This window comes from Arvicola amphibius, chromosome 1 (genome assembly GCF_903992535.2).
Source record: "Arvicola amphibius chromosome 1, mArvAmp1.2, whole genome shotgun sequence".
NCBI lineage: Eukaryota > Metazoa > Chordata > Mammalia > Rodentia > Cricetidae > Arvicola > Arvicola amphibius.
Window position 1 is genome coordinate 130,195,330 of NC_052047.1, and position 12,741 is coordinate 130,208,070.

General features: G+C 48.2%; 1 protein-coding gene and 1 pseudogene across 1 annotated transcript in view; one reads left to right on the top strand and one right to left on the bottom strand.

Moving 5' to 3' along the window:
* Positions 1-2,014: 2,014 nt before the first annotated feature.
* On the bottom strand, positions 2,015-2,141 carry LOC119806154 (annotated as a pseudogene).
* A 620-nt stretch (positions 2,142-2,761) lies between these two features.
* The window catches only part of Itgam (integrin subunit alpha M), a 28,062-nt gene continuing 18,082 nt past the window's right edge, over positions 2,762-12,741 (top strand). Inside the window, 7 exon segments of the mRNA XM_042054152.1 lie at positions 2,762-2,873; positions 5,116-5,221; positions 8,111-8,214; positions 10,274-10,344; positions 10,480-10,597; positions 11,025-11,043; positions 12,058-12,112. Coding sequence (XP_041910086.1) covers positions 2,831-2,873; positions 5,116-5,221; positions 8,111-8,214; positions 10,274-10,344; positions 10,480-10,597; positions 11,025-11,043; positions 12,058-12,112 — 516 coding nt within the window. The 5' untranslated portion in view covers positions 2,762-2,830.

Sequence of the window (12,741 nt, forward strand, 5' to 3'; positions counted from 1 at the left end):
TGTGTGTGTGTGTGTGTGTGCGTGAGCGCACACGTGTGTATGTGTGCGTGTGTGCATGAGCTTGCATCAAAAGGGGATTCACTGGAATGGCTTACACGCTAGGGCTTGGGTCGTCCAACCACAGCTGTCTGTGTGCTTTGAGACTGAGAGCGTGTGGATTCTAAGTCCACGAATCTGGATGTCTCAAGAGTCTCAATCTGCAGCTGAAGGCCTGGAGGCCTGAAAGGTTCCTGGAGAATTTCTGTCGGAGGGCCAAAGAAGCTGGATCTGAAGTGAAGGATGGTGGTTGTAGCAGGTGTATTCACATGCCCTAGGGAGACGAGAAGGCAGGTGGCAAGCAATGCCGTCCTCTCTCCAACCTCTACATCTGGGACAGCCACTGGACAGTGCCACCCACCTTGAGGGGCATATTTTATGTTTAGTCTTTCTGGAAATTCCCTCAGAGAGCCACAGAGAGGCTCGGAGTCGATTCCAGATCCCATCAAATTGATAATTTTCAAGATTCACTATTACCCCGGGATGGTGGGTAACGGAAGCTCGCATCTGGTACCCAGTCCCTTCCCCACTCTGCTGTATGTTGTGAGCTGAAGACTGTTCTCTACCACGCATGCCTTCCGCAATGTTTAACCTTAGCAGGATCCAGAAACAGGGCCAAGTAACAGTGGACTTTGGGACCTCGGGAAAGTTCTGAGGAAATGAACATTTCCTCCCCAGGCTGTCTCTGTCAGGTGTCTGTTCATGGTGAATGAGGAGTCTGACAAACACCCTTCCTTGCATTCCGTAGGTGACTTCTCATTTGGGTCCCATTTGGGTCCTTGGGCTTGTTCCTCTTTTCCTCACCTGTCAGTTGAAATCAGCTACAGTTCTTTTCTTTCTAATTATAAAAGTCACCCCCCCCTCTTTTGTATGAAACTTTGAAGTGCAAGCCAGGCGTGAGGACCACAGCTCTAATCAGAGCAGTGGGAAGTTGGGAGGCTGACGCAGGAGAACTGTGAATCCGAGGCCTCTGAATGCAGGGGTTACAGATGTGTGCCGCCTTACATTTTAATTTTCTGTGCCTGCGAGTATGTATGGTGTCTGTGCATACTTGCATGTGTGTGTGTGTGTGTGTGTGTATGTGTGTGTGTTTGTGTGTGCACATCCAAGCAGGTGTATCTGTGCTTAGGCCAGATGTCGGAGTCCTCAGGTGCCTTCATCACTTCCCACCTTATTTTTTGAGACAGGGTCTTTCTCTGAATGTGGCAACTTATTGACTAGACTCATTGACCAATGACAGCCAGGGATCTGCCTGTGTCTGTCCTCAGGGCCGGGGCTGCAGGCCGGTGTTACAATGCCCAGGTTTTACATGGGTTTTGGGGATCCCAATTCAGGCCCTCACGCTTGTGCAGCAGACACTTAACTCACTGAACTATCTTCTCAGCCTGTGTGTGCATGTGTGTGTGCGTGTGTGTGTGTGTGTGTGTGTGCGCGCTCATGTGTGAATAGCTTTGAAACAAACTATACAGAATTTTATTTATTTTTATCTAGCAGACAAACATCTATTTCCACTTGGCGATTGGAAAATATTTCTCGGAACAAAAGAAAATGTGTGGAGAAAGAATGAAGAAAGCTGGGCACAGCAGTGTAGTGTGTGTTCATGGTCCTAGCACTGGGAGGGTCTGGGTGGGCAGACCGCTTGAGTCAGGGAGGTCAAGATCAGCATGGACAACGCTTTCACAATGTACATGAGATGGCTCAGTGACAAGAACCTTGTCACTAAGCCTGATGACCTGAGTTTGGTCCCTGAGACCCACATGGCGGATGGAGAGAACTGACCGTAGCAAGTTGTACTCTGACCTTCATACAGACACAGTGAAACACACAAGCATTTACACACACACACACACACTCATGCACACACACAACACACTAAATAAATAGATGTAAACAAAACAAAAACAAAAATAAGAAAATTCCAAAGAGTAAAGAAACCACTGTTTTGTTTTGTTTTGTTTTGTTTGGGGGCAGAGAAAGCGTGATGTGGTTGTGTATCCTGCATTTGGGGAAATTGCAGGGCTCAACACAGCCCAGGTGCAATGGGTGAGCCTTGCCTTGAGGGAAATACCTTCCTGATCATGGCGTCTCCTCTACCGAGGAAGTATTAAAAAACCCACCATTTTTAAGAACGAGAACCTAGATTGAAATGCATATCTTATCAACAGGAGCAGTTAAACGTCTCCGGTGTGGTGCACACTCAGGTGTTGGGTGCCTATTGACAGACACCTTTATCCACTGAGCCACCTTGCTGGACCAACTCTTGGCTATTCCTTTAAAAAAGAGATTTATTTATTTTACTTTATGCTTGTGGGTGTTTTTTCTGCATGCAGGTCTGTGCATCATGTGTGTTCAGTGCCAGTGGGGTCATAAGGGGTTGTCGGATCCCCTGGGACCGGAGTTATGGACAATTTTGAGCCTCCATGTGGGGATTCTGGAAACCAGTCTTGCAGCTGTGGGTTCCATCAGAGTGGCCTGGTACTAAACCCTGATCTATCTACCTAGCTTGTTTTTCATAACATTTGACCTCTCCCAGAGGGAAATGAGTGTCAATCGGCACCTTTTGGGCGGTGACCTTAATGGTTTGGGCCAGGAAACAGGCTTGCGAGGAAGAGCAGGCTATGCTGTCCCAGAGGAAGGCTAAATAGGGCTGGGTGCTTGCCGAGCCTACGCCCTCTCTGAGTTGCTCACCGCCTTTGCCTCTTACTTCTCTATTTTTACCCCTCCTGGCTTTGTTGGCTTCCTTAATATCTGTTTGTGGTGCCTGTAACCCCAGAGCTCACAGTCTTCCAGGGTCATGGTCCTTACAGTCATGGCTTTTAAATTTCTTCTCGTAACAGGTATGTCTGGGTCTTGGGGGAGCCTCAGGGTAGGGAGGAGGGGCTAGGGGTCTTCAGGGTGGGGAGGAGGGACTGGGGGTCTTCAGGGTGGGGAGGAGGAGCTGGGGGGTCTTCAGGGTGAAGAGGAGGAGTTGGGAGTCTTTAGGGTGTGGAGGAGGGGATGGGGGTCTTCAGGGTGTGGAGGAGGGGATAGGGGGTCTTCAGGGTGTGGAGGAGGAGTTGGGGGTCTTTAGGGTGGGGAGGAGGGGCTGGGGGTCTTCAGGGTGGGGAGGAGGTGATAGGGGTCTTCAGGGTGGGGAGGAGGAGCTGGGGGTCTTCAGGGTGAGGAGGAGGAGTTGGGGGTCTTTAGGGTGGGGAGGAGGGGCTGGGGGTCTTCAGGGTGAGGAGGAGGAGTTGGGGGTCTTCAGGGTGGGAGGAGGGGCTGGAGGTCTTCAGGGTGGGGAGGAGGGGCTGGGGGGGTCTCCTGAATGGGAGGAGGGGATCTTTTGGATTCACGAGTGGAGAGAAAGGGCTCAGAATAGGAAGGAGTAGGTGGGGAAAGGCAAAGGACTTTAGGGAATGTGGATTCTGGGGATTGAACTCAGGTGTTTATCTGCTGAGCCATCTTGCTGGACCAACTCTTGGCTTTTTCTTTTCAAAAGAGATTTACTTATTTTATTTTATGTGTGTGGATTTTTTTTTCTGGGTTCTTTGAGACAGGGTTTCTCTGTGTGACAGCCCTAGCTGTCCTAGAACTCATTTCATAGACCAGGCTGGCCTTGAATTCACAGAGATCCGCCTGCCTCTGCCTCCAAATGCTGGGAAAACACACACCACCTGGCGTGAGTGTGTGTTTTCTGTACACCGTGTGTGCAGTGCCCAATGGATGTCAGAAATGAGCATCAGCAGGGGAGGGAGGGCAGAGCATAGGAAGGAGTCAGGTGGGGGAGAGGCAACGTGCTTTAGGGAAGGATCCATGATTCAAGGAGAAAGAGTGGAGGTGGCCAAGAGGGCTGGTCAGGGAAGCTTGGGTGAAGGACTAAATCCATCCTCCCTGCAAGGCGGTTTGTCATAGGCGAGGTTGCTGAGGCCCAGAGAGAGGAAGGGACCGGAGCACAGCGGGTGTGGTCTCTACTTCCCGAGTATGTCCTCCTGGATTCCACTCACCTTGTCTACTTAGCCTTAAGTTCTAGTTAACAAGGACCTTGTGCGAATGTTCCCTGAACGATTGCTGAATCAAAAAGCAGCTGAGTTCTTCTCCTTTTGTGTCTGCTTTGTCGGGGGAGAGCCAAGAAGGGAAGGAACTACTTGAGGATTGCTGAGGAAGGAAATTTCTATCTGAGGCCTTTGATTGTTGTGTAAATCGCTGTGGTTGTGACAGTGCAGGAAGAGGCACTGTGGGCTTAGAGAGGGGCTGGTTTGCCCCAGGATGGGCTCCTATAGACCCTTGAGCTGTGAGTCAGCACATTTGGCCTGTGGGTTAAGTGTAGCTATTACCTGTTTTGAAGATGATCATTTATCATCCACTGGTGACAGAGGACACTAACTTTATTCTTCAAGAGTCCCGTTTATCTCATGAGTCACCCTGTATCACAAAAATTGTGATAGCTGATTACAGTCTGAATTTCCTTGGTGAAAAGTTGGTGGGAATGAGGTCCGGGACTTGCCTAGCATGTATGAAGACCTAGATTTGATCCCTAACACCAAGGAGGCTGCATGGGGAGGGTGCAAACTTGTAATTCTAGCAGTGGAAGGCAGAGGCAGGAGTATCAGGGGATCTTCAGTTGCACGGGGAGTTCAGGGCCAGCCTAGGCTGTGTGAGCCCTGTCCTGACAAGCTTTTCTTCCATTGTCTTACCATGTAGTCCTGACTGGTCTGGAACTCATTATTGAGACTAGGCTGGGCTCGAACTTGTGGCACTGCTTTTGCCTCTGCCTCCCCAGTGCTGGGTTCTGCTTAAAGAGAACGCACCGCGGTGTGTGACAGCCCAGTCCTGCACCCCAACGTTTGGGAGGTAGAGTTGAGGCAGGAGGATCCGGAGGCCTAGGTCATCCACAGTGTACAACATTGTAGTGTTCTAAGCCGGGGAATATACAACACCGTGGTCTCAGAACCCCAAAAGACAAGTCCCTGCCGGGTGGACCCCAGATCCCAACTGTCAGAGTTTCGGTGGATGCGGTCAGGGAAGGTCCCTGTGGACAGGGGCGCTGTGCTCTTAGCCGTGTTGGTTCCTGTACTTTGACTCTCCATTGTCACCTTCCAGCCTTAGCCTTATGTCATGGATTCAATCTGGACACTGAAAACCCCATGACCTTCCAAGAGAAGGCAAGAGGCTTCGGGCAGAGTGTGGTCCAGCTCAGTGACTCCAGGTAAATGCCTCAGGGGAAGCTCCCCGTCTCAGTGCTTCTCTAAAAGCTAGGGGATAAAGGTTCCTGATTGAGGTTTCTTCCTTTCCCTCTTTTCCTCTAGTCCCCTCCCTTCTTCTCTTTCCCCTCCCCTCTCTTTCTTTTCTTGGCTAGGGGTAGAATCCAAGGCTTGCTGATGCCCCTACCGCTGAGCTACATCCCCCTGCCCTCTTGACTGATTTTTCCATTTTTCTTTTTTGACTCTGTAGTGAGGTTTTAGGGTTCCAGACTCATGAGATCCCAGGAAGCCGAGAGCAATAAGTGTTCTCTCCCTGTACCTCCTTCCTAGGAGGGATCCTGACAACCGACTGACTGCTCGTGGTTCTTCAGGAGACATTTTTGTCTTTCTATCCCCTACCTGCTGCCCCCCTCCCCACCCTCAATTGGTAGCATGAGTTACGTTCAAGTTATGTTCCACTTGAACATAATACAACAATAACATATGGTTATTACTGTAAATACATCTAAGACATTTATGTGTGTGTATGTGTGCGTGTGCACATGTGTGTATATATACATGCCACAGCATGCTCGTGCAAAGTCAGAATTGCTTGCGGGGTTGGTTTCTCCATGTGGGCCCTAGGGATGAGCTTAGCTCACAGGGTTCACAGCAAGGGCCTCTACCCACCGAATCATCTCTTGGCTATGAAAATTAACCTTATCGAACACAATCCTGCTCACTTGTTACTTACAATAGAGAGAAGTGATAAGGGGAAATAGCCCACAGAGCCTAAGACGTTTACCTTTAGAGAAACATTTGCTGGATTCATTCTGGAGAGAGTCTTTCCGGAGTGAGAGAGGGTTGGTGCCTGCTGTTGTGGAGCTGTGGGTTCGTGTGAGCAACAGGGCTGCCGTGCCCAGACAACGGCTTTCCACTGCCTCTGACCCTCACGTTTTTCCACTTCCTGTGCTGTAATGATGACCTCCGGGCCTTGAGAGGAAGTATGTGGTATAGATGTCCCGTTTGGAGCTGAGCACCCCCGGTCTCTTATTCTCTATGTATGGACCGGTTGTGAGTCTTCGTATCAATTAATCAATCATTCAATCAATCAATGTAAAAGGAAGCTTCTCTGATGAGGATTGAGAGATGCACTAATCTCTGGGTATAATGTTAAGTCCTTAGAAAGAAGTTTAATTTTGTGTCTACCTAGTAGACTAATAGGAGTAGATTCTCCCCTATGACCTATCTACTACCTACAGGAACCTGGACCCAGTTACCAGTACTAGGCATGAATTTTGTCTTGTGGAACAGACCTTTAATGCAAGCAGAAAGAGGTGGTTACTCCCTGTCTTAGGTTTCTATTGCTCTGATAAAACACCATGGCCTAAAGCAACTTGGGAAGGAAAGGGTTTATATGGCTCACAAACCCTGGGTCACAGTCTATGAGGGAGGCTGAGGCAGGAGTCTGGAGACAGGAACTCAGAGGGAGGAACTGAAGCAGAAGCCCTGGGGAAACATCGCTTATTGACTTGCTCAGCCTGCTTTCCTGTGCAGCCCAGAACCACCTGCCCAGGGGAGGCACTGCTCACAGAACTCACGTCAGCCACTAGTCAAGAAAATGCCCTTATGGGCCCCTTTGATGGAAGCAACTCCTTAATTGAGATTTGCCCCTTCCCACATATGTCTAGGTTGACGAAGTTGACAAAAAGTACCAAGCATGTTCCCATAATATTCATGTCACGAGTACACCAGTGGGCACTTAGATATCTTGCCAGACCAGTTCTTATTGTAGCCCAAAGATTCACAGCTATGTAAAGTTTTTGGTTCCTGTTCTCCTCTGATAATACGCATGGAGCTTTCCAGCATCATAGAAACCAGCCGGTAGGGATGAAGTTTCCAGCTTGGTGCCGCTTGGTTTCTCCATATTCTATGATTCAAGGATGCATTGTCTTAAGCAATCAGTTATTACCATCAAATTTTGGGGGGTAGCCAGGAACAACAGCAATAGCCTGTTACGTTTAGGGAAGAAGTTGAAGGGATCCCAGTGACCAACAACTCGAGAAGAGGCCCTTTGTATCTGGGCTTGGTATTTTGTAGCTCACGGTATCTGGGAGAGGAACTTGCCCCCTCATTCTAGGGTAACTGCATATAAATTATGTGTGTGTATGTGCATGCGTGTGCACGGGTGTGCATGTATGTGTATATGCCCAGACATGGTATAGCTGGATCTTGTGGTAGAGCTATTTTGATCTTTCTGAGGAATCTCCGCACTAATTTCCATAGTGACTGCAACATCTGGCTCCCCCACCAACAGTGGTTTCTTCATGTCAGCATTTACTGTAATTCTTAAAAAATCTTAGTCATGACGAGGGCAGGATGAAATATCAAAGCAGTTTTAATTTGCATTTCCCTGATAGATAAGGATGAAGAACATTAAAAATTATTTTTTCAAGAAAAAATTTTATTTGTTTTTATTTTAACTGAGAGTTTGCGTGTACATCAGTGCACCACGTGAATGCAGTTCCTGTGGAGGCCAGAAGAGGGCAGCAGATCACCTGGAACTGGAGTCACAAATGCTACCCCGGGCTTTTTATTTGATAGCTCATGTTGTCCGGGAGAGGAATTGCCTCCCTCGTTGTAGGATAATTCCTTATAAATTTCATATGTATATTACATTTCTATCACTCCACCCCTTTCCATTCTCCATGTGCTCTTTCTTTAAATCCATTTTAAAAAATTCTCTCAAGAGATTTGCCCCATTCTTAGAGAGGGCCTTCCTGTTCTGGGGCTTACATTTTTGTCATTGCTATTTTTTTTACCTGTTCGTGGGCGTTCAGGAAGCTCACTCCCCTATGGAAGGCAGGACTGCTTCTGTACATTCAGAGTGTTCTTTTCTACCCCCGTTTCTGCAGAGTGGCTGTTGCAGCTCCCCAGGAGGCAAAGGACGTTAACCAAACAGGTGGCCTTTACCAGTGTGACTACAGCACCAGCAGGTGTGAGCCCATTTCCCTGAAAGGTGAGTCTCCCCGCTCGCCCTCTGGCTCCTGGTGGGCTCTACCTGTGAACACACCTGCATTCTGTGCATCTCTGGCGGAGCGGAGAGCACCTGGCTTCCTAGCCTCTCTCGTCTATGGACCCTGCAGGCAACCCCACTTGCTCCTTCTTCATAGTCTAACCCGTATCCCCCAGGCTGAATTGACTCTGCAGCTCTTTTGCTAAAATAATCAATATTTAAGTATTTTGTATGCATGTGGTGCATGTACCCTGTGTGCCACCCGTGAAGGCCACAGTCAACATCAGGTGTTCTTCTTGGTTGGACTCTGGCTTGTTTGTTTTGAGTCAAGAATTCATTGGTTTGCTTAGGTTGTCTAGGGCAGTGGATTTCTCTTCTTTTTTTTTTAAAAAAATTTTTATGTTATGTGTATGAGTATTTGCCACCATGCATTGTACCATATGCATATCTGGTACCTGGGGAGGTCACAAGAGAGTGTCAGCGTCCCTGGAACCAGGTTACAGACCATTGTGAGCTGCTGCGTAGGTGCTGGGAACTGAGCCCAGGTCTTAGAAGAGCAGACCGTGCTCTTAACTGCTGAGTCCTCTGGTCCACGAGTTTCGAGGACGCTTCTGCCTCTGCCCCTCTAGCACTGGGGTTACGGGTGAGCGTAACCTTGTCGACTTTATTACATGGGTGCTGGGGACCCAAACTCAGGGCCTCAAGCTTTCATGGCAGTGACTTTACGGACTGAGTCATCTCTCCTGTTCCTAGATAGACATAGTAGTATATGTTATACCGCGTGAGAGAATTAGCTCCCTTTCCCAGCCCCTCTCCCCTTTTCCCCCCTCCTCCCCTACTCCCACCTCCCTGCAAGGTCTCTTGTACCCAAACTGGCCTTAAATTTGCGATGTAGCTGTTGATGACCTTAAACTTCTGCTCCTCCTGCTTCACCCTTGAGTGTGGCAACACACGTGGTCTTATGCCCCGTGCGTGCTAGGCCACGCAGTACCACAGGGCCACACCCCCTTGCCTGAAATTGGGTTTCATTACCACAGTTTCTTTTTTATCTTTTTATCCTATATTTTAATTTTCAAAGATTTGTTTATTTATTTATCATGTATATTGTGTTCTGCCTGCATGTATGCCTGCATCCCAGAAGAGGGCACAATATCTCACTACAGATGGTTGTGAACCACCTGTGGTTGCTGGGGATTGAATTCAGGGCTCAGCCAGTGCTCTTCACCTCAGAGCCATCTCTCCAGCCCTTATTTCTTATTTTTGAGACCAGGCTTCGCTGTGTAGCCCTGGCTGGCCTGGCTGGCCTGGAACTTACTATGTAGACCAGGTTGGCCTCAAATGTACAGAGATCTTCCTGTCCACTGCCTCCTCATTACTGGGCTTAAAGTTGCCTGGCTGACATTTTCATAAATGTGTATAATATATTTCAATCTTCCTGCCGGCTTTACCCCCTGCCTCTTCCTGCTGCCTATACTCCCAGGAGTGCCCCCCACTTTAAATCTTATCTTACTTAATTCTATCCACTTCTAGGTAAATGACATGATTTCATTCTTTGCGACTGGATAGCCTCCATTGTGGAGAGGGCATTTTCTTTATCCAGTCATCTACTGACCGGCTTCTGAACTCGGCTATTCTAAGACCGTGAATGTGGTGTGTACACTGCCATGCCCCTGCCTCACTGCTTCACTGTAGCAAGCTTTTTTGTCGGCCACCAGTTCACAAATAATGACAGGGAAACTTATTACTTATGAAAGCTTGGCCTTTAGCTTAGACTTATCTCAACTAGCTCTTAACTTAAACCAACCCATTTATATTAATCTTGTTACCTCTCTTCCGTCTTGTACCTTCTGCTCCTTTTCCGGGTCTCTGGCAACTCCACTTTCTTTTTCCCAGAGCTCTCTCTGCCCAGAAGTCCCGCCTATACCTCCTGCCTAGCTATTGGCCATTCAGCTTTGAATTACACCAATCACAGCAATGTATCATTACAGTGTGGAAATATCCCTCAACATTTCACAACTGCTCTTATCCCTGAGGACGACCTTGTGTGTGTCTCTCTTCCCAGTGCCCCCAGAGGCTGTGAACATGTCCTTGGGTTTGTCCCTGGCTACCTCTACAGACCCCTCCCAGCTGCTGGTGAGTTGCCCTGGATAGGAAGGGAGGAGTGGGAGACCCAGGGATGCTGGGGTGCAGGTCCTGTGGAGGGTGGAGGTGCTGCCATGGCAGGACAGGAGGCAGGGGCAGCCCCTTTACTAGCTCTTTGCCCCTCAGGCCTGTGGCCCCACTGTGCAACAAACGTGCAAGGAGAACACCTATGTGAAAGGGCTGTGCTTCCTGTTCAGCTCCAACCTGATGCAGCCACCCCAGCAGTTCCCAGAGGCTCTCAGAGGTATGTCATTTAGGGCAGAGACTTGAGGATGGGAGGCAGGGTTGAGAATGGTTTTCGGGCTGCTTTAGAATCAACATCTCCTTACCTCGGCCATATCCTAGTTCTTTGAAGGAAGCTTAAAAACAAACCCAGCTCGGCTAGGTGTCGTGACCTGTACCTGTAACCCTATCATGGGAGAAGAAGTGAGGATCAGATGTTCAAGGTCATCTTTAGCTACATAGTGAGTTTGAGGCAAGCCTGGCCTACGTGAGACTCTGTCTCAACTGGCAAAACTAACAGTGCTTCCCACACCGAAGAAGAAGGAGGCCGTCTTAGTCGGTGCTCTGCTGCTGTGAGAGATACCAGGACCAAGGCAACTTATGAAGAAAGTGCTTAATTGGGGGCTGGCTCACAGTTACAGAGGGTCAGTCCACTGTCATCATGACAGGGTACATGGCGGCATGCAGGCAGACACGGTGCTGGAGAAGTTGCTGAGAGCTACATCCTGGTCCTAGCTGAGAGGAAGACTCTGGGCTTGTCATGGGCTCTGGAGATCTCAAAGCCCACCCCTAGTGACACACTTCCTCCAACAAGGCCACACCTCCTACTCCTTCAAACAGTGCCATGCCCTGGAGATCAACCATTCAACTTCGTGAGCCTCTGGGGGCCATTCTCATTCAAACCAACATAGGGACTATTCAAGTGTATTATTGTCAGAGGATGGGGATAGTATCATTGTTTTGGCTGATTGATCAATTACACTCCCTTTTCTGCAAACCTTGGTACTCTGTGAAATACAATCCATTTTACTGGAAAGACTTTCTACTGAGGTTTTTGTTTTGAAGTTTTTATTTCATCATCATTTGTTTGTTTTTATTTAATATTTCTTTTTTGAATTCTTTTTCCATTTCCAAAATTTAACTTTCTTATTTCATTCAGCTATTTGTGCTCTCTTTGAAATCATTCAGGCATCTATTCACGTTGTCTTTGAAATCCACAGACATATTTGTGACCATTTTTCAAATTCTCTGTTTATAATTTCATCAAAGTGACTCTCATCAGAGGCCATCACTGTTTAGTGTACCAGGCTTTTTCTTTTGGGCCACCAGCCAGCTCCCAAATCATGATATGGGGACTTCTTATTAGTTACGAATGCTCAGTCTTATCTCATGCTTGTCCCACGAGCTCATGTAACTTAACCTGTTTCTCTTCATCTATGTTTGGCCACGGGGATTTTCACCTTTCTTTCCTTCTATAGATCTTACTTTCACTGCTTCTCGTGTCTGATTAGCTGACAGCGGCCTCGCTTCTGGCCCTGGGCGTGTCCCTCTCTTTCTTCCTCTTTCTCTCTTGAGCCTAGATTTCTTCTCCTAATGTATGGTAGTGAGCTGGGTGAGCTAGGTGCTGGATGCCATGGTGTCACATGGCTCTGACTTCCGGTGTCTGGGTCTGCACCGTGTGGAGGGGCCATTATTTCACAGATGGCAGGAGCAGGATTTCATGCAGCCTTTGACCTTGGGAGTTGGAGCCTGTGTGGTTTGTGCAGTCAGACTGTCTTAGTGAGGGTTTCTATTGCTGCAAATAGACATCATGACCACAGCGACTCTTATAAAAAACATTTAATTGGGGCTGGCTTACAGTTTCAGAGGTCGAGTCCTTTATCATTATCATGGTGGGACATGGCAGCATGCCGGCAGACACGGTGCTGGAGAAGGAGTTGACAGTTGTACATTTGATCCGCAGGCAGCAGAAGCTACTGTTTGCCACACTGGGCAGTAGCTTGAGCATAGGGAACCTCCAAGCCCATCCCCACAGTGACACACTTTCTCCATCAAGGCCAGGCTCACTCCAACAAAGCCACACCTCCTAATGGTGCCACTCCCTGTGGATCAAGTATTCAACACATGAGTCTATGGGTCTATGGGTGCATACCTATTCAGACCACCATACAGGGTGTCGTGGTAGGAACAAGATTTCATGTGCCCTGTAGCAGGCTTTCTTTTGAGCCACCAACTAGCTCCCAAATCACGACACAGAGACTTGTTATTAGTTAGGAATGCTCGGCCTTATCTTAGCTCTTGTTTTAATCTGTTTTTCTTCATTTATGGTTTGCTTCAGAGTTTTTTTTAACCTTTTTTTCCTTCAGTATGTCTTACTTTCCTGTT